Genomic DNA, 24,176 nt, shown 5'->3' on the forward strand with positions numbered 1-24,176 from the left:
TTTTATCTTAAGATATTTAAATAGTTTTGAAATGAACTCTATCCTGGCAAGAGGTACAAAAGGAACTAAGCATAATTTTGCCTCAGATGTTAGAATATTTCCAAATCTTAATACAATTCTAAGGAGTAAAAATCTGCAATTCATTCATCTAAATCACCAAGTAGTCATTAATCCAGTTTTTCTTTCATGGAAAAAGAAAACTTTTTTTTTATAGTTTAGCAATGCAATTCTCAGGGGTCTGCTTTTTCAGAAAGTATCATTTCTATTCAGTTGCGGTATCAGACCTTACATTTTCTGCAAATTAAAGAGAACAGTGAGCTGCATGCAAAGAATCTCAAGGGAAGAAAAATACATGAGACGAATTCAAAGGTGGCATCCAGACTATGACAGATCTAACTGCACAGACCAGCCAGTCTGACCTTCCGGAAATACAGACAGCATCCTTAAAAGCAGCCTGAAGACAATGCCACAGTGAAGGTCTCCTCTTGGTACTCAGGCAGGGAGAACTGGCAGAATTTAAGTGTTTTCAGTATACCAAATTGAAAGATCATAACTTGTTTTTTATGTACTACTTCATTATGCTCGTTAATCTCAAAAAATGACCCAAACATGTTTTATTAGAGGCAGAGTTGTAACACATTTATATTAGTTTGTCTACCTTTCAAAAGAGAACAGGACTAGCACAACATGTAAATACTAAAATTCTATGTATACATGCTATATTTCTTTTTTTTTTTTTTTTTTGGGTCCGGTCGTGGGGCCTGAACTCTGGGCCTGGGCGCTGTCCCTCAGCTCTTCAGCTCAAGGCTAGCGCTCTACCACTTGAGCCACAGCGCCACTTCCGGCTTTTTTCTTTTTGCTTATGTGGTGCTGAGGAATCGAACCCAGGGCCTCAGGCATGCAAGGCAAGCGCTCTACCACTGAGCCACCTTTCAGCCCCCATGCTATATTTCTTTATAAGCATTCTTTTTTTTTTCCCTCCATTTTTTAGCCAGTCCTGGGCCTTGAACTCAGGGCCTGGGCACTGTCTCTGAGCTTCCTTTGCTCAAGGCTAGCATTCTATCACTTGAGCCAAAGAACCACTTCTAACTTTTTCTGTGTATGTGGTACTGAGGGCTTCATGCATGCTAGGCAAGTACTCTACAACTAAGCCACATTCCCAGCCATCACCATTAAAAAAAAAAAAACCTTAATAAAAAACAAAAAACAAAAAACCAAGATTCATACTAGTCCTGCTAGCCTAAATTCTCCCTAAATTCAGGTCACACCTCTCTATTCTTCTTTTTATCTCTAGTCTCAAGCTAGAACTTGGCACAGAGCCTGGTAAATAAGAGACAGCAGAACATTTCCTGTGAAAGGAATAAGTAGATATAGTTTGTCAGAGAGCCTTTTTCATTTTAACTCTTTTTTTTGGGGGGGGGGGTGTATGTGTATCAGTAATGAGGCTTGGATTCAGGACCCTGATGCTGCTGCCCCTGATGAGCTTTTTTGCTGAAGGCTAGTACATCCACTTGAAGGCTAGCACATCTCTACCTCTTTCAGATGTTCCCTGGTTAGTAGGAGGTAAGTCTTTTGGCTTGTCTGTCTGGGCTGGCTTTGAACAGGGATCCTCAGACCGCAGCCTCCTGAGCAGCTAGGATTATAGACATGAGCTGGTGCTCCACCGAATGTCCCATTTCTACTCAGTCAAAATGCTCATTGTGTCTCAGATTCCTGATATAATACTTATCCCAAGCCATGTTCTTATTTCCATGAAGATACTAGTTAGAATACCCCTTACACTAAGACACTAACTTTCAGTAAAGTCGTTAAGTGTTACCGTTTCCACTTTACAAGTAGAAGAGCTGAACCTAGGACAGGTTAGACTTGCCAAAGGTAACGGCACAGGAAGAGCACAGGAGCAGACCCAAGCCAAACTTTCTAACACCTCACAGCTTTCAAGTAACCTTTAAACAAAGCATCGATTGAACTAGAAATACTTACACTGACCCCAGCGCCCTGTTCTTGGGTTTAAATAATTTGGATAAAGGCCATTTGGACGGTCCATTTTCTGAAGTAATTTCCGGATATGCATGACCTAAACAAAATAAAGAATGCAATTAACAAAACCAATGTCATCAAAGCTTGACAAAGCCTAAGCTTTTGCTCTTTTTCCTCTATTACTTAAGAAGTATTACACCCACGTCTGCCTTTTTGTGTGTGGTGGTCAGTAAAAGTTTCTAATTTTTAAACGGTTCCTTATTATTTTTTAATTTTTCTATGTAGTATGGTTGATCTTGAGCTTAGAGAGCAAGCTGGCCTTAGATTTCTCCAAATTCACATGTCTTTGCCTCCAATTCTTACATGTCCAATAACAGGGAACAAAAGACACAACTTTTTGTGGGAGGACTGGTTCCTTATTTTTATAAGATATATGATTGAAATTTTAAAATCAAACAAAAAAGTAGAACAAAGAAAAGAAATGCAGATAGAAATCTGTTAAATCTCAACACCCTCCTATCCAGAAACAGCTATCAGAAACCTTAGTGATAAGTATTATTCCAAGTATAATAAACAGATATTTATGAACAGGTATAACATAATATTGAATATAAGAACAGAAATAACTTCAAGAACAGAGATAATTTCATAGAAATGTAACCATAACATTTTTATTAGAAGTATAAATTTGAAAAAGTTAAATTTGAATTTAATTACTAAAACTCAATTAAAACCAAACTGTTAGACTTTAAAAATATTGTTCCGTTCATACATATGTCTCAACTCCACAGGTGCCGTGGAAGACAGAGGGGAGAACACCGAGGGGCATGCTAGCAGCTGCAGCCGTTCCCCGGGTAAGAGCTTTTGTGCTTTGTGACTGTGACTACCTCTAGGAGGTTAGACTTGATAATAGCTATTGGGGGGGGGGGGGGGGGGGAGGAGCATGGCAACACAGGTGCTCTGGTCCTTGCTCTTGTTTGTTGGAGAATGTATCTGAAGTGTTCTGCATAGGTAATACATTCATTTTCTCTTGAGATGGACAACCTACTTAACACAAATGACTTCCTTAGTACTTTCTCTCCCATACTTGGCTGCGAAGCTAATCCTTTCCCATGGCGTCTTAGCACTGCTAACCTGGCTGGAGTTGGTTATGGCACGTTAGCAATGGGCTCAGGAATATCATCGATATTCCCTGTTCCTTCATACTGGAGACCAGTATCATCTACAACACTCTCAGTGGTAATAATTCCATGAACCAACTTCGTACTATTCTTTATCATTTTCTTTTCTTTTCTTTCTTTTTTTTTTTTTGTCCAGTTGTGGAGCCTGAACTCTGGGCCTGGGCGCTGTCCCTCAGCTCTTCAGCTCAAGGCTAGCGCTCTACCACTTGAGCCACAGCGCCACTTCTGGCTTTTTTCTTTTTGCTTATGTGGTGCTGAGGAATCAAACCTAGGGCCTCATGCATGCAAGGTAAGCGCTCTACCACTGAGCCATCTTCCCAGCCCCTCATGTTCCTTTTTGTTGACTCAGCTACTCATAAGAAAGTTTTGATAAAAGAGAATAGACTGAGTCTTGATATAAACATAGCTTTTAGCTTTTGCTTCTCCCTTGCCAACTAGATTGGCAATGCTGCATCCCTCCCCTCACCAGTCTGCAGGCACAAACACAGCTTTCCTAAGATTCCTTCCATAGCTTCTCAGAACATGACTTTTGGTCCATCAGCCTGTGATCCACCTGTCACCTATTTAGGACCTCTTCAACGTCCTTCAGTAAAGTTTTGGACTTTTTTTTTTTTTTAACTTGTTTATCTTTGGTAATATTACTGGCTTGTGGGGAAATTTACAAAGTATCTTTTTAAAAAATGATATTTCTTGCCCTTTGTAGCTGGTATAGAGAAATGCTACTGATTTTGAAAGTCAAAGTTGATATCCTATGGAAAAATATGAAACCTGTTTCTATGGAGACTGGCACAAGGGTATACTCAGATGTAGAGTGAATGTTAGTTTGTACAAGTTCCTAAGTTCAATCCTTAGCACCAAAAATAAGAGTATACTGCCCTAGTATATTAGGTAGACGGCCATGTAATCTATGAATTATTATTTTCTTTCTTCCTTTTCATTAATTAAGCTCTTTGTTCACTTTGGTTTTGTCTTACCACACTAGCAAGGACCTTTCAGAACAATACTGGATAGAAATTTCAATGAATTTTTTTTTAAACCTAAGGGTCGTTTTAACCTCTAAACTAATGATTTAATAATTTATCTAAGTAGAGAAAGAGATTTTTTTTTGGGGGGTCCGGTCGTGGGGCCTGGGTGCTCTCAGCTCTTCAGCTCAAGGCCAGTGCTCTACCACTTGAGTCACAGTGACACTTCCAGCTTTTTTCTTTTTGCTTATGTGGTGCTGAGGAATCAAACCCAGGGCCTCATGCATGCAAGGCAAGTGGTCTACCACTGAGCCACCTTCCCAGCCCCGAGAAAGAGATTTCTTTGAATGATTTATAAGTAGGGAAATAACAAAGGTCAGAATCCTGGTAAGTGTACATAGAAAGGACTTTGGACAACTCTTCAAGGACTCTTGAGACAAAGAAACTCAAGAAGAAGGGTGACTAACCTTTTTGAAGTAAACCAGGTCCCCTGTCAGGTAGCTGAGGTGAACAAACTCCATGTGCAGTGTGCCGAATTCAGCCAGGATACTGCTACCAGCAGATGCCCAGCCCCAGTTCCGTCCTACTCCACTAAATGAAAGCCAAGATAAAGGAAAAAGGTTGAAAAAGATCAAAACTTTAAAAAATAAACATATACATTTTATATAAATCTTAGAAACTATATAATTAGAAGTATTATATATAAAACACAATACTTTAAGTAAACTTAAATTTTAAATTATAAAATACCTTAATAGGCAATTATACCTATGTTTAAAATAAAGATTAAAAAAATAAAAATAAAGATAATAGCTGGTTGCTGGCTGCACCTGTAATCTAACTACTTAGGGAACTGAGACCTCCAGAATTGAGGCACCAAGCAAGCCCATGCAGAAAGTCTGAGACTCCATTTCCAAATAACTAGTCAAAAGCCAGGCCAAAGTTTGCCATGAGCACACACAAGACCTTGAGTTCAAGCTCCAAAACCCAAGACACTGTGTGTGTTGTAAAACCCGTGTGTGTGTGTGTGTGTGTGCGTGCGTGCGTGCGTGCGTGCATGCGTGCGTGCGTGTGTGTGTGTCTATAACCCTAGCACTCAGGAGGCTAAGGCAGAAGGATTACAAATTCAAGACCATCCTGTGCTACACAGTGAGATTTCAGGCCAGCTTGGGTTGCACAGTAAACCTTGTTTCAAAAAAAAAGAAGAAAAGATACCAAAAATATACATTTGAATAGCTTTCATACATTCTCATTCACTTTCTACCACCAAGCTCCACCCTCACTCATACCCTACATACTCAGCATCCCAAGTGCATATGTAAATAACCCTATGTTATTATTTTCCTACTTCCTTAAAATACAGCATGAGCCAACTGTGCCAACTGCTCTGCCCCTTGCACTGAAACCCTGCAATGCGCTTGAGCACTTTCTCCATATCAGACCACAAACAGCACTCTCATTTTCCTGAGCTGCCCAGACCTCCATGATGAGAAGGCTCTCAGCTAGAATATACCACTCCAGAGGCACACCAATATGTGAGAGCATTTTAACTTGTCTCAAAACTTGGATTTATTGTGCTAGTCCTGAAGACAGAAAATGTTCTGCTATGACCAGAACAGCATCATACAATAAAGAATGGCCCTACCTCAAACAACTCTGGTAGTACCTATGTGAAGACTACCACATTCTATAAATATGCATAATGTATTTAATCAATCCCCTATTGATTGTCCCTTGGGACAGATACAATTATTTTCTATTTTGAAAACTTATAGTGGTAATCTTGTGGATATTTAGTTTTTATATATACAATCTGTAGGATAATATTACTTCATTTTTTTAGCCTACCCTATTTTTATGTGCAACATGACTACACAAACGAAAACTTGACATATCTTATTTTTTGGTTGGTCAGGCTTGAACTTTAAGCCTGGACACTATCCCTGAGCTCTTTAGCTCAAGGCTAGCACTCTACCAACTTGAGCCATAGTGCCACTTCCAGCCTTTTCTGTTTATAGGGTGCTGAGGAATCAAACCTAGGGCCTCATACATGTGAGGTAAGCACTCTACTGCTGAACTACCTTCACAGCCCCTTAAATGACATTATCTTTTAAGAAACATTTAATTTCTCCTGAGCACAGGTTGGATACAGTGGATCTGGGACCTCAGCTATAAACCAGGGATGCTGGCTTCCTCGCCAAGCACCAGTCTCTGGTCTCTTAGTCCAATGGGGCTGTTAAATCTTTTCATTGCCTGCTATGCTCCTTCTGCGAGTTTCTGCTGGGTTTCTTTGCGTTTTGTCCAATGTATATGCAGTTGTACAACACCTATGACATCAATGCTTGCGCTTTTCCTCCATGATTCCTTCCTACCTGAGACTGTGTGTTATATCTCAAATCACTGCAGCAGTTCAAGACCTGACAGTTGGTACAGTCTCCTCTGGCCCTCAAAGACTGACTTTAGGCTAGGGCTCTCCCTCAGGACATGGTCTGGAGCATTAGCACACAGGAGAGGCCAGTTTGCCCTGTGTCAGGAGACCCTGCCTCAAAGCGGCCTTAGGGGGACAGCCTTCTTTAAGATCACAGCCCCACAAGCCCTGGCTAGCTGCACGGACCCTTCAAACCATTTGTTTTTATACATCTTTGTCTAGCTTTTATGATTGTTTTGGTGAAAGGGTAATCTGATAAGAGTTGTTCCACTCAGAAATTTAAGTCCAGATTTATTCTTCATGGGCTATTCTGACTAGAATTCTAAACCATTCTCTGCGATGTTCTCTTACTTCTAGGAAGAAGTCAAATATATATTTTCTTCTCAAATATATCTACTTGTACAATAGCAATTCAGTTTTCTTTGTTTTACTGACCTGTGTAAGAATATATTAAAATCTACATTGGGATATATCACCACCTTGCTTAAATTTCTTTCATTGTAGATGGCTATTTTTACACTGCCTCTGGAAATTATGGAAGGAAATGCCACTAAGAGATTTTTATAACTAGTAAAATCAAAGAAATAATAAAAAACATAGTAACTATGTAAAGCCATCATTCACTTCACAAATAATGAGTCCCTACTCTGCTATGAGAGGGACCCAGGTAAGCCTGGCAGGTAACATGTCTGCTCCCACACCAAGTAAGCCCACAGAACAAGTGACAGCTGCTATGAAGAGAACAAGCAGGAGGGGCTGGGAAGTTGGCTCAAGTGGTAGAGCGCTTGCCTTGCATGCCTGAGGCCCTGGGTTCGATTCCTCAGCACCACATAAGCAAAAAAGAAGAAACCCGGAAGTGGCGCTGTGACTCAAGTGGTAGAGTGCTAGCCTTGAGCTGAAGAGCTGCGGGACAGTGCCCAGGCCCAGAGTTCAGGCCCCAGGACCGGACCCCCCCCCCAAAAAAAAAGAGAGAGAACAAGCAGGAAATAACAGTATGGAACAAACAACAGAAAGTACATTAGAGTTGGGTGTGGTGGCACATGCCTGAAATGCCAGTGCCCAAGAAGCAGAGGCAGGAAAATGGTGAGCTTGTGGGCAGCTTGGGCTACACAGCAAGTTCCAGGTCAACCACAGGTACACAATGAGACACTACTCAAGAGAGGCAGATGGGGCCGGGAGGGAGGGGAGGCAAGTGAAAAGGCTGGCTAGCCAGCTCCACTCTTCAGATGTTATATTCAGAGAAGAGTTTCTGGAGGCAAGTGAAAAGGCTGGCTAGCCAGCTCCACTCTTCAGATGTTATATTCAGAGAAGAGTTTCTGAGGTTAAACAATTTCAGCTGAGATGCGGTGAAAAGCAGGCCTTGATGAAGAGACTTGGAAGAGAATTCCTAGTATGGGAAACAGCAAGCACAATGGCCCAGAGAGAAAGGCAGGGCTGGAATGGTTAGAGCTCAGAGTAAGGATAAGTAAAGGTTAAGTTTAGAGAGCTAGACACAATCCAGATTATGCAAGAATTCTCTAGGCCAAGGAAAAATCTCTGCGTTTTTGTTTGTATTGGAATTATGATGGAATATTACAGACATTTATGGCATGTTTAGGAACAAAACATGTCATTGAGAAAAATCAGCTAAGTTTCTATATAGCAGATGGACGATGTGTGGGCAGATATAAAAGTCTAATAGTCTATCCTACAAACATTTTCTGGCCAAAACTCACGAAGTTATGTTTCATTCATAGCACATTCGTACATTTTTCAAAATACTAAATTCTAAAAAAGACTTTTCATTTTCTATTTTACATACAGCGTCACAGAAAGGATCTAAACATTACATTTGACATCTACATATACTCTACTGATTCACAAAAGATCTATACAAATTATAGAAAACTCATGAGCACAGAAACTTCCAACTACAAAAACTGATGAGTTGCCCCAAACCTACTAGATCTATTTCTTCTACAAATTATGATTCATTATTAAAATGTAGGTTTTCAAACATACTCATCAGAAAAACACGAAAACTGTGCATACAACACAATTAACAAACATGGTTTCTCTCCTGACTGACCGCCAGCAACAGGAATAAAGAAATGCTTGACAGACATCTCACGAAGCCCATGCTAGCTCAGCCTTAGCATCCCATAATTGTATTTAAATGTTTTAATAATGACTCATCTATATTTTGGTTTATATTTTGTTCAAAATCCACTGAAAATATTTAATCAGTGTATTCAACGAAACGAGTCCAATTTCAAACGTTGGCTGCAATTTATCCAAACAGAAGAATGGAATGAACTAAATAATTAAAGCACTCAAACAATGTGCAATTTCAAGTGGCAAATCTTGACTTTAGAAATAATCACCTCGCAGAACAACAATTTTCAATTACATGTATTTATAGAGCAAATAAATGTTATTTTTATCATCTAAATCAAAGAAATATTTCAGTGACACATATTCATACTGTCGACACCAATGGGGTAAAACTGGCAAGTCCTGCAGCTCCGTGTTATCTGAGTCAGAAGAAAACTTACACTAATCTAAAAATCAGAAGTCTTATCCGAGCTCCTCAGGAAGCTGGGATCTGAGGATGGCAGTGTGAAACCAGCCCAGGCAGGAAAGCCCATGAGGCTCCTATCTCCAATTAAGTACCAAAAAAGCTTAAGTGGCACTATGGCTCAAGCAGTAGAGTGCGCGCGCGCGCGCGCACACACACACACACACACACACACACGTCTTATTTCAACAAAAAAATCTATTTACATGAGGTACTCTAAATGAAAGTAAGAAGATCTATTTGTGAAAATATGAGCACATTTCACATTTTTAAAAAGTTTAGAACTAAAAGTGTCTTGTATTAAAACAGAATTTGGTTTAAGCAAATATAAGAGGAATATTTTCTCAAAAGGAGTTACCAGTGAAGGTGATCACTTCAAATTTAGATAAATGTATTAGCCATTCTTCTTTGTTTAGTAATTATTTGTATTTTGAAAAATGTTTTACAATAAACTCAAAATGTAATTCAGAAAAAAAATGTAATTCAGTTTGTTACATGCTTTAAATAATCACTTTAAGTAAATAAATCATTTTAAATCCATTCATTCTCAAATTGTACATCTGTGACTACATAGGGTAATCCTTATCATTTGTTGCCATAGCCTGGTTATAAATATTTCTAGTATAACAGAAATATCTCCCTATGATACCTCTTATGTGGCAGCATATTATTTTATCTGTGACTACCAAACTTTCTCCCCTTTCCCTTGGAAGTTTAAACTATACTTGTAGTTCTGTTTTTATGAAATGTACACTATGACAAAATTTCTTATGTATGGCTTCCTTCACCCATAACTCTATTTCCTTACCTGTTCAAGAAGTTTATGGCTTTTGATAAGAATAAACTTCTATATATGTAAACCTACAATGCAAAAATGGTCTTTCCTCCTCATTCGCAAAAGATGGTAATGTTCTGTCAAATAAAAAACCTCCTTCTTTGATTAAGGATAAATACAACAGCTTTATATAATGGTTGTTTTAATAATATGGAGTCTGTTTTGTGACAAAATGTAAAAGGAACAAAAGCAACCCCCAAAAAAGTGTTGTCAAGATTTTTACCTATCTGTGTGGGAAATCTCATAACTAGATGAGTGTTTTATAATTGTTTCTTACCATTAGGATTTAGCATCATTTAAATGTTTACTGGTCAGTTCTATAATTAATTATATATGCTTAAGTGTGAGTCTATATATATACATATATATGTATATGTGATATATATACATATATATGTATATGTAATATATATATATATACACACACACACACACACACACATACATTCTATTTTTTCCCCAGCCCTGAGAATTAAACCTGAGCTTCAAGCTTATCTGACACACACTCCATCACTGACCTATATTCTCCACCCCTAAATATGGTTTTAAACTTGAGGTTATCCTTCAATTATAGATTTGTATTGATGATTCTAGGCAATATTTGTTTTAATTTTTCACTACTGTCCTTCAGACAAGCCTAGAATTGGTTTGTTGTTGGTTTTTGTTGTTGTTGTTGTTTTTAGCCAATCCTGGGGCTTGGGCCACTGTCCCCAAGCCTCTCTGTGCTCAGGACTAGTGCTTTACCACTTGAGCCACAGTGTCACTTCCAGATTTTTCTGAGTAGTTTATTGGAGGTAAGTCTCAGATTTTGTTGCCCCAGCTGGCTTTGAATCATGATCCTCAAATCTCAGCCTCCTGAGTAGCTAGGATTATAATTTTTTCTTATCAGTTCTTCGGTTCTCTTTTCTGTCCTCATTATTGAGCTTTTTTTTTTTTTTTGAGTATTCTAGTTTCTGTACTGATTTCTTTTTGCTTGTGTGATTATTCTAGGAATTACAACATTACCATTAATTTAATCAGGAAAGTAATAATTAATGCAGAGGAGAGGTCTAAAATTAGTGACTATGTATGGAGAAAGATTAAAATAACAAGATAACTCCAAGTAGAAATAGGACAAATAAAGCATGAAGTAATGGAATGGGGAAGCCAAACAATGGCAAAAAACAGCGATGAGTGACAACCACCAGTCCATGGGAAACAACAGCACCCATGCGCCTCAAGACCCGTATGCTCCCACACAGGGGCAAGAGTGTGATATTCCACAGACTATGCAGAAAACACTTCAGTAGCATCTACTAAATCCCTTTCCTATAGCAAACTTACAACTGAGTATCTATCCCACAGAAGAAAAACATATGCCCTTTGATCCGGTAATCATTCTTTTTTTTTGGCTGGTAGTGGGGCTTGAACTCAAGGCCTGAACACTGTCCCTCAACTCTTCAGCTCAAGGCAAGCTCTACCACTTGAGCCACAGCACCACTTCCGGCTTTTGAGTGGTTTATTGGAGATAAGAGTCTCACAGACTTTCCTGCCAGGCTGGCTTTGAACTGTGATCCTCAGATCTCAGCCTCCTGAGTAGCTAGGATTACAGGCGTGAGCCACCAGCGCCCAGATAACAGAAGGCTATCATAGCAGTAGATAGAAAAATAATGGAAACTAGTACCACTGACTCAGAAATGAATTTACAAAGTATGATGTAACTAGGCTGGGTCTCACATGGATGATCTCAAGTATGTCCAATGAGGTATCATTAAATGAGAAATTATAAAACACAGAAGAAGCCAGGCACCAGAGGCTCACACCTATAATCCTAGCTATTCAGGAGGCTGAGATGTGAGGATTGCAGTTCAAAGTCAGCCTAGGCAGTTAAGTCTATGAGACTCTTATTTCCAATTAACAACCAGAAAACCATAAGTGGCACTGTGGCTGAAGTGGTAGAGCACTCGCCTTGAGCTGAAGAGCTCAGGGACAGCACCCAAGCCGAGTTCAAGCCCCATGACCACCAAAACACACACACACACACACACACACACACACACACACACACACACACACACACACACACACACACACACACACACACACACACACACACACACACACACACACACACACACACACACACACACACACACACACACACACGAATGAAGCATCCAAATAAACCATTTAAAAGGCCCAGCTAGAAAAAGAATTCAAACAATGTAATCCCCTAGAAAACCAAACTCACAGTCCTACCAAGTAAGTACTGGGAAACTTACTTGAAAGGTGTGTGGCATAGGTCAAGGAGAGAGGGGAAGTGGAGAGCAAGCAAATCCTATGAAACTGACAAAACTGAGGAGAGGAGTTGGGCTAGGAGAGAACAATGAAGGGGTGCTACCAATAAAGATGCACTGATAAACTGATTTGCTGAGTAGGAACTCCTTTGTATAAGTACTTAAAAATAGTAAAAATAAAATTTAAAGATACATAAATACACAAGGAAGCTTCTGCCAAGTGTACATGCTGTGTCTCTGAATACTGCATCATGTTACAGAAGAGATGTGAGATGGTTACTGGCAAAGCCTATATGGAAAATGCATAGACTCCAGTACACATACAAAAAGAGACAAATAATTGCATTTATGATGTAAATGCCAATAATGCATTTGTATACATGTATACTAAGAAATTAAGTGGGCAATTATCTTATAAAATGGTCACGATGTGGTCCCTGAAAACTTTTTATCAAACAATGTTCTGTGACATAAGCTTGTTTTTTCAGTTTTTTCTTTTATGTTAAAAGAAAAAGGCAGGCCCCTCCAATCTTTCTCCCTATCAGAATTAGGTTTAATTGCTAAGAAAGCTATAGCACACTAGCAAGCTACTGAAGAAAATATCAGAAAATCTTTCATGATACTAAGAGAATAAATATACATATGGAATTGACTGCCCACACCCCTATGAGGTGGTGTCTCTAGAACCCCAGCCAGCTTCCCCTCATAAACGAGCTAATACATGTTATACATAGTAGATGAAACCAGAAAGGCATAAAGCAAAATTAATATTCACTGTTAAAGGCTGACTTCTCAAGGTAATTCAAAACTCTACATTAGTAAGAAATGATGAAATTGGTTATTTTTAAAAATAAAGTCACACCTCCAGAAAAATAGATGCTCCTAACTTTTATTCCAAGGGGTCTGAATGCAAGGAGTTCATCCATCAAATTTTCATGTAATTTACAAAGTCTACATGATGAATGGTAAATATGACTTGGAGAAAAAAAATGAGCAGCAAAAATTCCAGCATACACAATTTAAATGCAAGTTAAAATATTGACATTACTCAAATTTTAATTTGTACATGATCTGCATATTATTTACACAGTTATATAATAAAAACATCTCATCCAAGTAAAAATCTGTGTTTTCCTTCAGAATGAAACAGACTGCAAATACTTTTAGGAGTTCACTCGCAACTATAGTCTTAAAAGACCCTACACTATGTCATGAATGGTACCGTCATCATTTTTTAAAATGATGGCATTCAACAATAGAAGTCCTAATTTCTAGCACATTGCTTTTCACACTTTGACTGAGAACAAAAGCAGGCAGAGTATGAAAAGAAAAAAGAGAAAGGAAGACTTATGAATCTGTTAACCATGTTAAGTAGAAATAAATAAGAGAAACAAATGGTGCATAAACACACAGGTAAAGGAGACAAACCCAGGCTTAGAGAGATAGAGTAATGACTGGAATGAGGGCTAAGGCAGGTGGCCCATCTGGAATGAGGCTAAGCTGACCCCTCTCAAAGTAAAGATACTTTTAAAACAGAACAGAAAACAGTTTAAAGCAATATCCAGTCACACACATGCAGAGAAAATCAAAATAAGTCTTGAAAAACACGGAGACTTTCAGAACATTTGGAAAACTAAAGGTCCAAAAAAAAAAAAAAAAAAATCAGTTAACTGAATTCTTCCTGATGAGCAACCACATGGAAGAGTTTACCTTTTCAGATTCACCATTGCCCAGGGAATACCAGTAGGTGTATTGAAGGCAGGCAGGAGCTTCTCAGCCAATTGTACTGCTTTGACCTTGAATATCTGAAATAAAAACATAATTATAACTTATAGCCATCAGCATGCACTTGGTTATTGCTCCCACTCATAGCTACGGACAGAGGTATAGTTAGGTATAAGGAGCTTGGGGAAAAAAATCTCATAGAAAGCAGAGTAAATGTCTGCAAGCTGGACACTAAGCACAGGTATCCTACATGCACACCCTGAACCGTGACCTACTGAAAAGAAAAGATGCGGTGTGGGCGTTATTATTTGTATTTTCAGCTGGCAAAAACAAAACTATGAGAAAACACTAGGCTATATAATACTGCATACAAGATAGGCAGTCAATCTTAGTTCAAATATTAAAGCAAAAGAAAGATGGAACACAATTTGGATAAACACCCTAGAACCAATAGAAATACAGGTCTGGACACTTTTCATGGAAGTCTAAATGCATTAGAAAATGAAAGAAAATATTTGAGTTCACACTCAAAGTTTACACCAAGAGTTATACATGTTTCATCCTCCCATGTTACCCTGGCTTTTCAGTACTCAAAGCAACAAACTGCCTACATGTCATCAGTAATCTTTCCAAACACTTAAAGTCATTTACTATTATCTGTACATAGTTAAGACTTCTATTTTCTTAGCATGTAATAGCAAAAAGATCTAGACAGTTAAAAATCTACTGTTGCTTAATATAGCCCAGTAAATAGGTTTGTATACTTTACACTGAAGACCACTAACTCAGGGATAGGAGCACCAACTTCAGAATAGAACTGGGTTCAAACACTGTTAGAAAAGTGGTGCTCTCCACCCTACACACTTCATGCCGATCTGCTCTTAAACAGATTTCAAACAGCTTATTTAAGATGCTACCTTGTCAACAGCCACCAATTGCTATTCTTCATATACAAAGTTTTATTTTTCATATAATCAGGTTTTAGTTGAGATTGTATTAAGCAAAGCATTCCTACATTGCTGGGGGCAGAAAATATTGTGTTACAAGCAGAAAAAGAAGTATGATGTTAAAATGAACTCCAGGGCATGGAAACGAGGTTTTTGTTTTTTTGCTGTTTTTGTTTTCTTTTTGTTCTGTTTGTCCCTTTTAGATGTCTTTGGAAGTGTAAGAGGGGGTACAGAATGGAGGGACAAAGGTAAACAAATGCAGGAGTGGTACTCACTAGACACTATGTTGGAAATGAGCTCTACAACTTGATGGTGGGAGATGGGAAAGAAAAACTGGGAGAGGGCAAGGGAAGGGGTGACACTGTCCAAAAAGAAATGTGCTCATTACCTATCTTATGTAACTGTAACCCTCTCTGTACATCATCTTTATAACAATTTAAAAATTGGTTAAAAAGAGTATGTTAAGATGTTCTTCTGCAAGATTCCTTAAATATGACAAAATTGACTTCACCGATCCTTCAATCCACTTCACATAGCTACAATTTACCATTGCCTTCAATATCTACTTCAATACAAAACCCACAATGATTTAGGTCACTAATTCAGAAAAGCACATGTAAACTCAGTTCTCTCAGTTTGAACATTCATATCTTAGGAAAGATAAGTTACAACCTATTATAATCAGTATCATCAGGACTTAAGGATCAAGTTTTGTTTTTTTTGTCAGTTATGGAGCTTGAACTCGGGGCCTAGATGCTGTCTCTCAACTTCTTTAGTTCAAGGCTAGTGCTACACCACTTGAACCACAGTGCCACTTCTGGATTTTTTCTGAGTGGTATATTGGAGATAAGAATCTCACAGATTTTCCTGCCCAGGCTGACTTGAAACCATGATCCTCAGATCTCAGCCTCCTGTGCAGTTAGGATTACAGGCGTGAGCCACCAGCACCTAGCTCCAAGTTTCAGACCAGAGTTAAATTAGCTCTTATTAGTCAGTTATATTAGTTATGACCAGCTATATAACATCTCTTCTATATTAAAAAATTAATATTCAAAATGGTAAAAAAAAATAGCTACCACTTCAAATGAGTTAAAATAGAAAGCACTTTCATTTCTCATTTAGAACTAGCCAATAATATATTGTCTAAATTTCAACTACCTTTAACAAGTTACACTAAACAGTAACCAAATATAGTAAACAGTTCAAAAAGAAAACACCCTAATACACTGAGAAATTCAAGGGTATACTTTTATTTTATTCATATACAAACCTTTTAGTAATAAATATATTACAGTCACATTCCCTAGTGTGAGAAACATTTTGATAGCCAATTTAAAACACATTAGTTTTTAGTATGCCAGGCAGGTAAATCCAAAAATCCAAAAAGTATCAAAGTAAAAAATAAGACTCTTGTCCAAGTCTTTCCTTCAACCACACAGCTCCTTCTACAAGGCAACCTGCTTTTCGATACACAGGAAACATATGTGACACACCAGTGCATGATACACATGGTTCCTAGCCATTCTACATCAAATCCTTACTTCTAAGCATCCCCCCCACCTTGCCTGCCCCCCACCCCCCCGAGTTTCTAAGTCTGGGCCCTCAGTGGCTTACAATTTCTTCCTGTGTGAATACACTGATACTTTACTATTATTATTATCATCATCAAGGTAATGTACAGAAAGGTTACAGTTATATAAGTAATGAGTGATTTCCTTCCTAGCAGTGTTATCCCTCCCCACTGACACTTTTATCACAATAACAACAACAACAACAAATCAGCCATAGATACCTTGAGCAAAAGAACAACGTAGGAGGTATTATATTCCTTCATTTCAAAGCATACAACCCCACAGTTATAGAAACAGCATGCTACTGGCATGAAAATAGATACAGAGACAAACAGAATAGCAAGACTAGAAGCTAACCCACACAGCTACAGCAAGCTGATTTCCAACAGAGACTAAGGGCACACTGTAGAAGAAGGAACCTTTTAATAAATAGAACAGAAAAACTGGATATTCACACAGAGAAGAATAACATTAGAATGCTTTCTCTGACCCTATATAAAAGTCAACTTCAAATGGACTGAAGACTGAAATGTGAAATCCAAACTATGAAATTACTAGAAGAAAACAAGAAGTGCTTCAGAACAGTGCAATGGGAGATATAATATATAAATAAAACAATACACGATGGGGCTGGGAAGGTGGCTCAGAGGTAGAGTGCTTTCCTGGCATGTATGAAGGCCCTGGGTCCTATTCCTCAGCACCACATAAGCAGAAAAGGCCAGAAGTGGAGCTGTGGCTCAAGTGGTAGAGCCCTAGCGTTGGAGCTGAAGAGGTAAGGAACAGTACCCAGGCCCAAAGTTCAAGCCCATGACTGACAAAAACAAAAACAAAAAACCCCTTGATTTTATGCCCATGCTGACAGAGTTCCAACCCAAGGCCTCAGGCATGCTAGCACATGATCTGCCACTGAGCTATACTCTCAGCCCTACTTTATTTTGTTTCTCACCTCTATTGTTATTTCTTTTTTTTTGGGGGGGGGGATAATTCCTTTCTACCTGGCCTGGTTTAAAATTATTATTCCTGAGCTATTGATGTTTGTGTTTGTTCCATTTAGTGTTTGCTCTAGTAACTCAACTATAAATCTTTAACTTTTCAGTCTACTTGAAATTAATATTGTACAATTTCCTATAAAATGTAAAAACCTCTCTGCTCTTTTCCAGCTCTTCCTTCTCTTCTCTTTCCCAGCTCCCTTCTCTTTCCTAGCTCTCTCTTTCCCACCTTTCCCAGACGTTCTTTTTTCTCTTTTCTAGCTCTTTTCTCTCTTTCCCAGCTCTCCCAGTTCTCTTTCCCAGCTCTCCCAGCTCTCTTTCCCAGGCCTTTCCCCACCGCGTGGAGGACCAAGATGGCCTGGTGCCAGCAGGAACAATGAATAAACCTACCCCTTACCTGAAAAAAAAAAAAAGTAAAAACCTTAACTGTGCAGGTTCATTTCATCTACTGGTCTTTTATTCCAGTTGCCATGGATTTTATATATATTATAAATAATACTAATGTAAAATACTATTTTTTGCTTTAAACAAATACATACTTTTAAAGAAATTAAAAAGAAAAATCAACTAAGATTTCTAATGAATACTTCTAAATCATCCAAACACAGTACTGTCATTTTTTTCCCTAGATGCTTGCAAATTTTTTCTTTCTTGTTGGTGGTCAGGTGTTTGATCATGACATGCCTAGGGGTGCTTAGAACACATCTTGTTGAGAACCCACTTTGAAATTAGGTCTATCACCAATAAAAGAAAAACAATAGCCATTACTTCTTCAACTACATTTTCCATCTAGCTGCTCTCCTCCATTTGGAACTCCAATTTAAATACAAGCTAGGCTTTTCCAACATCATTCCACAAGTTTCTGAACCTCTGTTCTTTCTTTTAAGATTTCCTTTAAGATTTAGGAATCTCTTTTGCATCGCAATGAATAATTTACACTGATCTATCTTCAAGTTTAGTGGCTCTTGCGATTTCCAAATGGCAAACACAATTTTTTTTTAACTTTGGATACTTTATACTTTATTTCTCATTCCTAGATTTTCCAATGTTATTCAGATTTCCACCTACGCATTTTCAGAAATGTTTTCCTACATACCACTGGGCAGTTGTAAAAGCTGCTATAAAATCCTCATCAACTAATTTCAGTATCTAGTCACCTCAAGACAGGTTATCAGTTATATTTCTTTTAGATATACGAGCCACATTTTTCCCTTGTATTTTCATACACTGAATCATTTTTAATTGCACTCTGGTCATTGTGATGGGTATGTGTTTCAGAGACTCCAGGTCTCTACATACTCGGTTATACGCTGAGTTTTCTTTTACAAGGCTCTGAAACTCAAAATTCAACTGTCTCCCCACAGCTGGCAGCGCCTGACTGGATACTCAGACTCTTCAGTGTGAGCTAGGACCATGTGATGTCTGCCCCTCTACGGTGTAGCTCAGTGCTTACCCAAGGAAGGGGCAGAGCTACACGAAGCATTTGAGAGTTCTTGGTGGCTCCCTTCTGTCCTAAGCCTTACTCCAAAATTTCTAGCTCCTGTTATAGCTATTTATAAATTCTGTCTTCTGATTAATCAAATCAGTAACCATCACATTCATGAACAATGAATTAGTATTACCACTGTGACTTCAAGCACATCAAGATGTATACAAATGCATACATAACTTCATAGGTACATATGCTGGAGAATGTACCTGAAACTGTTTATCTACTATGTTAACAGAGTGCAGTGCAACATTCTGCCCAATCACCAGCATGTCTGCAGATATGATTGAAATTCTCAATGGAATTTGCAGCCACTTCTCAAGCCAAACCATGTTTTCCAAAATTCGAGTACTAATATAATGAGGACAATAATTTCTGATATTTGAATCAGGAAAAACAACATTTCCTTTTTTTATTTTCTTATTTTTATTTTTTTTACTCCTTCTTTCCTTCAAGATTGGGGTGGTATTGGAGGCAGAACCCAATGCCTTGCCTCTACTCAAGCACTTAACTTTTTTTTTTCTTTTCGTAATTTACTTTTACTTAAAGGACTTCAAGCTTATAGGCTATTTTGTCTTGGAAAATATCCTTGAATTTATTCAAGAATAACCTGACCTATCGGCAATAGAGTATATTTACATTTTGGTAAAAATATACCGCTGTTATTTATTTTGTTTTTATTATCTGTGAATAAGCCCTAAACTCCACATAATAATTTGTCTATTTTTATCTGACACATTTTAGGTGCTGTTATCCACATAAATTACACTATCTTATTCAGGAAGGAAGCCCACTTTGATAAGTACTAAAAAATGAGAAAGGCAATGGTTATATTGAAGAAGTATCATATATTTGAAGCTAGCACCAAGTAAACATCATAAATCATCAAGATATTTTAACTTGGGGGTAATATAAATAGCCTTATGCTGAGAAATAAAATGATAAAGCTTCAGTTTACGATATTAATAAATCAACACAAGAGGAATACTTTGTTAGAATGGCATGTAATCCTCACTCACTTCCATATGCCAGAGAACAGGATGCATGTAAAGCACTCTTTAATCTAGTTACATATTTCCACTGTTATGTTCTAAATTACAGCTAACTTTCTGGTTCCAATGAGATAATAGCATCTATTGTCCATTCAGTATCAGAATAATGTCATATTTAAATTACTCTTCTATATTTCACTTTTTTTCTTCTTTTGCTGGTCCTGGGGCTTGAACTCTGGGCCTGGGCACTGTCCCTGAGCTTCTTTTGCTCAAGGCGAGTGCTCTATCAATTGAGCCACAGCTCCACTTCCAGCTTTTTCCGAGTAGTTTATTGGAGATAAAGAGTCTCACAGACTTTCCTGCCTGAGCTGACTTCAAACCATGATCCTCTCAGATCTCAGCCTCCTGAGTAGCTAGGATTACAGGCATAAGCCATTGGCACCCAGTTTGTTTCACTTATTTTTAAGACACCTCATTATTAGTTTTCACAGAAAAAAAAGGTGTGCGAGATAAAATGATCACACTGGAAAGTAAATTTGTCAGGACAAGTTCTATTGTGTGAGAAAGTCATAACACATTCTCCTTCCTTTTCAGTAAAGCTGACTGACATATCTCTCCTCTTACCGATACAGAGCACTGACCACATGAGAAAGGCCGGCATTTGGCATAGAGTACAGTGACAGCACTGTGTCAGGCACTAGCGTGCTCTTCCACCTGTGTTCTCACACTGCTCTAAGGTTCTCACGTGGTGATAGATGAGGAGGCCCATGTTTCTTCTTTCCCTGAGTCTTCAGGAGTCGCAAAACAGAAGCATCACACATTTCTTCAGCATCTGAGCTTTTTCCATGACATCAAGAAGCAAAATCTTCACATGTGCTCAGCCTCTAGACAGGCAACCAACAAGGAGCCATAACTCAAGCTCCCCATGCAGAAACTACTCCAAATTCATTATGGATAACATTCATATTGCTCTGAAAACAATCAACTCCATTAACCATATACAAAAAAATTAGCACTCGAGACATAAGCACAAATGTTTAGGTAGGCCAGGAGCCTGGTAACTCAGGCCTGCAATCCTAGCTACTCAGGAGGCTGAGATCTGAGGACTGAGTTTCAAAGGCAGCTCGGGCAGGAAAAGTCCATGAGACTCTTAACTGGAAGTGAAGCTGTGGCTCAAAGTGGTAGAGTGTTAGACTCAATCAAAAAAACTCAGGGACAGTGAGTGTCTAGGCCTTGAGTTCAAACCCCAGTACCAATAACAATAACAACAAAGAAGTTGTTGCTAGGTGGCTCCTCTCCTTTCTCAAGGACATTTTATATCCTCTAACCTGCAAAAACAAAAACAAACTCTAACACTGAAGACACTAAAATATAAAATCCTTCCATGTTCTCCTCTCACTGTTACTTAATAATTCATTCCAGAAGCTCCCAAGGTCAAGGGCCATCCAGAGATATGCCTAGGAAGCAGGGTGATGGCCTAAAAAGGGCTTCAGAAAAACACTGCAGGTAAGGCCAGCCAAGCAAAGGCACACAGGATCCCTGTGGTCCCAGGGAAGAAAGGATGTGGATGCTGAAGGTAGCAGCAATCTAGCAGTCAGGAGAAAGTCAACAGCCAGGAACAATCAGCAAATAGGTAAATATATGTAGAAACAGTAAGAAGTATGCTTAAAAGAACAACCCAAAAAAAGAAGGCTAGAGTGACCCTTGTGGTGCTGGTCTGCAATAACAGCTACTGATGTGGATTCATGGCTTTCAACATACAAAGGCTGAAACAAGAAAAGGATGGATGGATGGATGGATGGATGGATGGATGGATGGATGGATGGATGGATGGAGAGAGGATGGAACAGACAGACAGACAGACAGACAGACAGACAGACAGACAGACAGACAGACAGACAGACAGACAGACAGACAGACAGACAGACAGACTAGGAACAGAATAAGAAGTAACTGCAGTCTGGATGGAGATGGGAGATAAGAATGAAGAGACCTCCTCTGAGGCCCAGACCTACAGGGAATGCCTAACAGAGCCAGACAATAAGAAAAACTTCCTACAGAGCAGACACAGTACAATTACAAGGTAACACTAAAAGACTCTGCAACCAGGAATACTCTAAAGGTAAACCTAGCTATGAAATACACAAACCTATCTCAACCCCTGACTGCACTGACCCCTACCCTAACACTAGCATGCTCTTCTAGGCACAACTATTAACATGTTTTCACTGTCCTATGCATAATATCTATCATTCAATCAAAAGTAATGAAATACATAAAAAGCAAAAAAAAAAATCTATTCATTCTAGGCCTTGAGTTCAGACAAAGCAAGAAACAATAGAGAAGCTAAAACAATCAAAAATTGAAAAAAAATAGTTTTTTCAAAGATGCTCATGAAGAATTTTAGCAAGGAAAATTAGCAAAGAAAACTATAAAAGTCAATAAATCTAGAAAATCAAATACAAGAAAAAAAAGCATAGTAACAAATGAATACATGGTAATAAAATGAACTGGCTCCCAATTACACTAAATATAGTTAAGGATAGGTCTCTACAAATCACCCAAACTAGAACATATGAGCTCACAAACCTCTTCTACTGCCTGTCACACTATGTAATCCTAATGCCATATGCCAGATAAAGATGACTGAGCTTGAACTTTCAGCTTCTGAAACTAGAAACTAAATAAACAGGCTTCAAGCATTTTGTTATAGTAGTCGAAAACAAGCCAATATAGCATACAAATAGTAAGAAAGTGTTTTTAAATGTTAAGGAAAGAAAAAAAGCACCAATCTAGAGTTCTGTACCTTGTGAAATTATCCTTCAACAGTGGAAAAAGAAATACTTTCTCAGATAAACAAAAAGGGAGCAAATCTTTTCCCTTAGAGAAAAATGCTGTTGTTCAGAGAAAGGAAAATTGCATAGCTCAGAAATGTAGATCTAGCTAGGCACTGGCGGCTCACACTTAAAATCCTAGCTGCTTAGAAGGCTAAGATCTGAGGACTGAGGTTCAAAGCCAGCACACGCAGGCAGGAAACTCCTACCTAAAATTAACCATCAAAAAAGCTGGGAGTGGAGGTGTGGCTCAAGTGTAAAGCCTTGAGTGAAAAAGCCATACAAAGAGCATGAAGGCCTGATTACAACCCCAGTACTAGCACCAAAACAAAACAAACAAATAAAGCAACTTTTCTTGCATCTAAGAAAAGACTTACAAATCATTTAGACCAACAAACCCTTGGGTGTGATTCAGTGAGAATCTTGACTAGCAGGAAAGGCCCCAGACTCAATCCCCAGCAGCACAAAAGCAAAACAAATGCAGCCTATCAAAAATATGGGTGAAGCAGTGTCTCAAAAAAACAAACTAGAATAATTCCTCCCGTTTGTCTTTCCTCCACTAGCCAACCCCATTCCCAAAACGCAGCCCAGCAGAGTACAGCAGCAAAACAGTAACTTCTCACATCCATTTTCCTATTTCCAGCAGTATGGGTCTCAAGTGGGTCTCTGTGTCCTGTACCAAGAATTGCAGACAGGAGAACTTGAAATCTTCTATTACTTATTCATAGTAATACACTGCATTCAATTTCTACATGAGACATTTTGGTAATAAACGTTCTGCCTCATGAGGACCTGCACTAACGCTCCCATTCATCTCAATCTGGTCTCAGCAGTTTCGCGCCCTGTTGGGTGGTGCAGTTCAGTGCAGATCTCACAGAAGGACGGCTTTGTCAACTACATGAAACCCAGGCAAGTTGTGGGCTGCTCCATGTCACTTCCATGATACTCACCTCTTCTCCTGAGAGGTAATACGCTGCGAGCAGGCCTCCAATAAAGCGAATGTTAACCTCAAACACCGACACCTCTGAGTTCTGTGGAAACAGGTGGGAAATAGTCACAGGTGGTCACGTAATGCTTTATAGTTGCCAAATCGGTTCAGAAGCTCTTGGAATGAGCATCCTTTCTGTACCTCCACTTCCCACGCAATTATAACCTCAACTGCCATTTGCTGGTGTTGCTGAATCAACTGCCCCTGTCCCTCCAGCCCCCAAGCCCAAGCCCAAGCCCCAGCCCCAGAAACTGATGGGCCACTTCCTGTATATTCCACAGCACTGTGAAACAAATGACCGAGGCCTGCTCTGACTGCCATTCCCACCATAAGTGCCTCCACCTCTTACATTCCAGAACATCACTCCCCTCTCACTGACTCCAGCCTTCTGGTCTCATCCCTACAGCTCTGCTCATGAATTT

At 38.8% G+C, this 24,176-nt stretch overlaps 1 protein-coding gene and 1 non-coding gene across 2 annotated transcripts; both read right to left on the minus strand.

Annotated features, from left to right (window-relative positions):
- Positions 1-1,983: 1,983 nt before the first annotated feature.
- LOC138841269 (mannosyl-oligosaccharide 1,2-alpha-mannosidase IB-like) lies at positions 1,984-23,797 on the minus strand (the record flags this gene model as incomplete). The annotated part of the gene is made up of 4 exons (XM_070041953.1): positions 1,984-2,077; positions 4,591-4,714; positions 13,930-14,024; positions 23,717-23,797. Coding segments are annotated over 4 exons (394 nt in total), but the record flags the coding sequence as incomplete, so codon positions are not given.
- LOC138841270 (small nucleolar RNA SNORA38) lies at positions 2,258-2,388 on the minus strand. Its single transcript, XR_011376368.1, has one exon. It is a non-coding gene; the product is annotated as a small nucleolar RNA SNORA38 (small nucleolar RNA).
- Positions 23,798-24,176: the final 379 nt, after the last annotated feature.

This window comes from Dipodomys merriami, unplaced genomic scaffold (genome assembly GCF_024711535.1).
Source record: "Dipodomys merriami isolate MVZ:Mamm:240054 unplaced genomic scaffold, mDipMer1.0.p SCAF_3102, whole genome shotgun sequence".
In the NCBI taxonomy this organism is placed as follows: Eukaryota; Metazoa; Chordata; class Mammalia; order Rodentia; family Heteromyidae; genus Dipodomys; species Dipodomys merriami.